The 2,492-nt window shown below is 44.2% G+C and overlaps 1 protein-coding gene across 1 annotated transcript in view; it reads left to right on the top strand.

The window, feature by feature from the left end:
- Nucleotides 1-815, top strand: part of RAI2 (retinoic acid induced 2) — a 1,967-nt gene extending 1,152 nt beyond the window's left edge. Inside the window, exon 2 of the mRNA XM_009993832.1 lies at nt 2-815. Coding sequence (XP_009992134.1) covers nt 2-412 — 411 coding nt within the window. The 3' untranslated portion in view covers nt 413-815. The remainder of the gene's footprint in view (nt 1) is intronic.
- Nucleotides 816-2,492: the final 1,677 nt, after the last annotated feature.

Below are 2,492 nucleotides of genomic sequence, written 5' to 3'. Positions count from 1 at the left end.
GGCCGGCGGGGGGGCGGCGCTGCGGCGCCAGCCGCAGAAGTGGCTGGTGGAGCAGGCGGGCAGGGCAGGCTGCGAGCCCAAGGGCAGCAACAACATCGAGATCGTCAGCACCTCGCAGACAGCCAAAGTCATCGTCTCTGTCAAGGACGCCGTGCCCACCATCTTCTGCGGCAAGATCAAGGGCCTGTCGGGGGTCTCCACCAAAAACTTTTCCTTCAAAAGGGACCTGCCCCAGGACTCGGTGCTGCAGTGCTACGACGTGAAGAGCCCGCCCGAGCCCCGGGACGCCGCCGAGGCCCTCAGGAAACCCGTCAAAAACAGGAGCGTTAAGCTAAAGAAAATGAACTCGCCGGAGATACACATTCTTCCAATCAAGAAGCAACGGCTCGCTGCCTTTTTTCCAAGAAAGTAAATTATGGGTTTTTAGAATTTTAAGATTATTATGAGAAGAAGAAAAAGGAAAAAAAAAAAAATAATAAAAAGATGCACTTGGTTTTAAACTCATTTAAAACTTTAAACTATCTTTGTAAGTTATTTTTTGGGGGAAGAGGGAGAGGATCAGATGTAGAGTCCCTATAAGCTGGGTTGTTGGTTTTTTTTTTGTTTTTTTTTTGTTAATAAATTTTGACTTTTCATGGGAAACTGAATAAAAAGCAACCTATTTTTCAAGCAGATTGCACATTTTGCAGCTTTAATGGAGTAATGGATGAGTCAGAGGGGTAAGAGCTATTTTCACTGCCATAAAGTGCTTTGATGATGTAATTCTTCATAACAGTCAGAGTGGAAATTTCAAAATAAATGTTTGTATGTGCTAATTGTTTGCGGCATTTTTTGGTCATTTCTGAATCACTATCAGTGTACAGAGAAGGTCTGGAAAAAAGTCTGTAAACTGCCGCAGCTGAACTGTGATGAGCTTAAAATGTTAAGAAAAACACAACAGGCTAAGAAAAATGACATTGTCCCACCGCGCTGTCAGAGAGCGCGTCACAGCAGCTGCCAACAACGCACCCAAATGAGCTGCTGAAGGAGCAGGAGCAAGTGAGAGGTACAGCCCTGTGTGCACCTGCCACCAGCTTCATTACAAGAGGCCCATAGGAAACCATCTGAAAATGTTAAGTAATATTAGCAGTCATTTAAAAGAGAAAATCCAAAAGTCAGGGGAATTTGGTTGCCGGGTAGCAGGCAGAGGAGGAAAAGGCGCATAATTTTTCCCAGCCTGACTACAGATACATGGAAAAGTTGTCTACTGTTAGCTCTGTGAAGTTTTTTTGACAGCTGAAAACAACACACATGAAAGAGCAGAACTGTGTAACTTAATTACTTGGCGGTGTACACACACCCCCCACATCAATGGAGAAATGTGAATGTACAATTCAAATAAAAGTACTGGTAGGTTACGTTTTTTTTGCACTCGTGTATGGAAATGAGCCGGAGATGCATCATTCTGTGTTGGCTTTTAAGTTCACACAGCTCACTTGTAAAAACCCATCCCGAGGGAAGAACTAACATGAGAGGAAGGGAACAGTTTTCAGTGGGCGCTGCCTTTTTGTGGCTAGACCTGTTAAGTGGGAAAATTATTTTTTTATTATTTCAAATGACATGGGACCATTTGGGAAAGTTTTTGCAGTCTTTCATGCAATGAGAAGTTGCCCAAAGAAGGCAACTTCAGGGTTAGAAGTCTAACCCCATCCTTAGGCACTAGGATCATGCTGAATCCTGTTGTCACCTTAGATGCCAAGACACATCAACTTGGTATTCGGAAAATGCATCTGCATTAGGAGGTTAGTAAAGGCATGCTGCTGCCCTTTTGCTGGGCTGAAGGATTGCTACCCTCTTGCTTAATATCAAAATCAGGGATCAAATTTTGCCAAACTCTTGTTTTTTAAGTATTTTTCAAGTCTTTTATTTTCCCCAAAGCTGGCAAAACTGACAATGTTCAGAAAAGTATGAAGTGTTGATGGATTCATTAATGCAAAGTCATCTGATTGTATTTTTTAAAAATATTTTTCTTTTTCTTAATTGAAAATGCTCTGCTACTTTGTTTTGCTCCTTCCAAGAAACCGTGCTGAGGAAATATCTCATCTTCTGGTTATTGCAGTGCAGAGGCTCAGGATTTCAATGTCCCTTGGGACAGCTGTCCCAGCCGTCACTGTCCCACTCTGTTTCAGCTGGGCCCACTCCAGAGCGTCAAAAACCTTTTGAAAATCTAGTTTTGCCTGGGGCTACACCAGATTATTTAAAAAGGAGGTCACAGCATTAGCTACTGTCGTTTTTATTCCGCAGCTGACAGAAGCAAGTTCAAAAGCAGTTTCTGGGATATTTATTTATTTATCCATTTATTTAAAGTAACGACCGCCCCAATCCCTGCCGCCTTGCGCAAGCATCTCGCCCCGCAGCATCTTCAGGAGGCAGGTGAGGGTGCCCAGCTGCTGCACACCCCTCCCACCAGCCACAGGGCACCTGCAGCAGGCAGAGCACTGCCAGTCGGCACC

Source organism: Chaetura pelagica, unplaced genomic scaffold, assembly GCF_000747805.2.
Source record: "Chaetura pelagica isolate M959 unplaced genomic scaffold, ChaPel_1.0 scaffold412, whole genome shotgun sequence".
NCBI classification, from domain to species: Eukaryota; Metazoa; Chordata; class Aves; order Apodiformes; family Apodidae; genus Chaetura; species Chaetura pelagica.
Note: the sequence above shows the minus strand (reverse complement) of the source record. Positions and strands in the feature narration are given on the sequence as shown.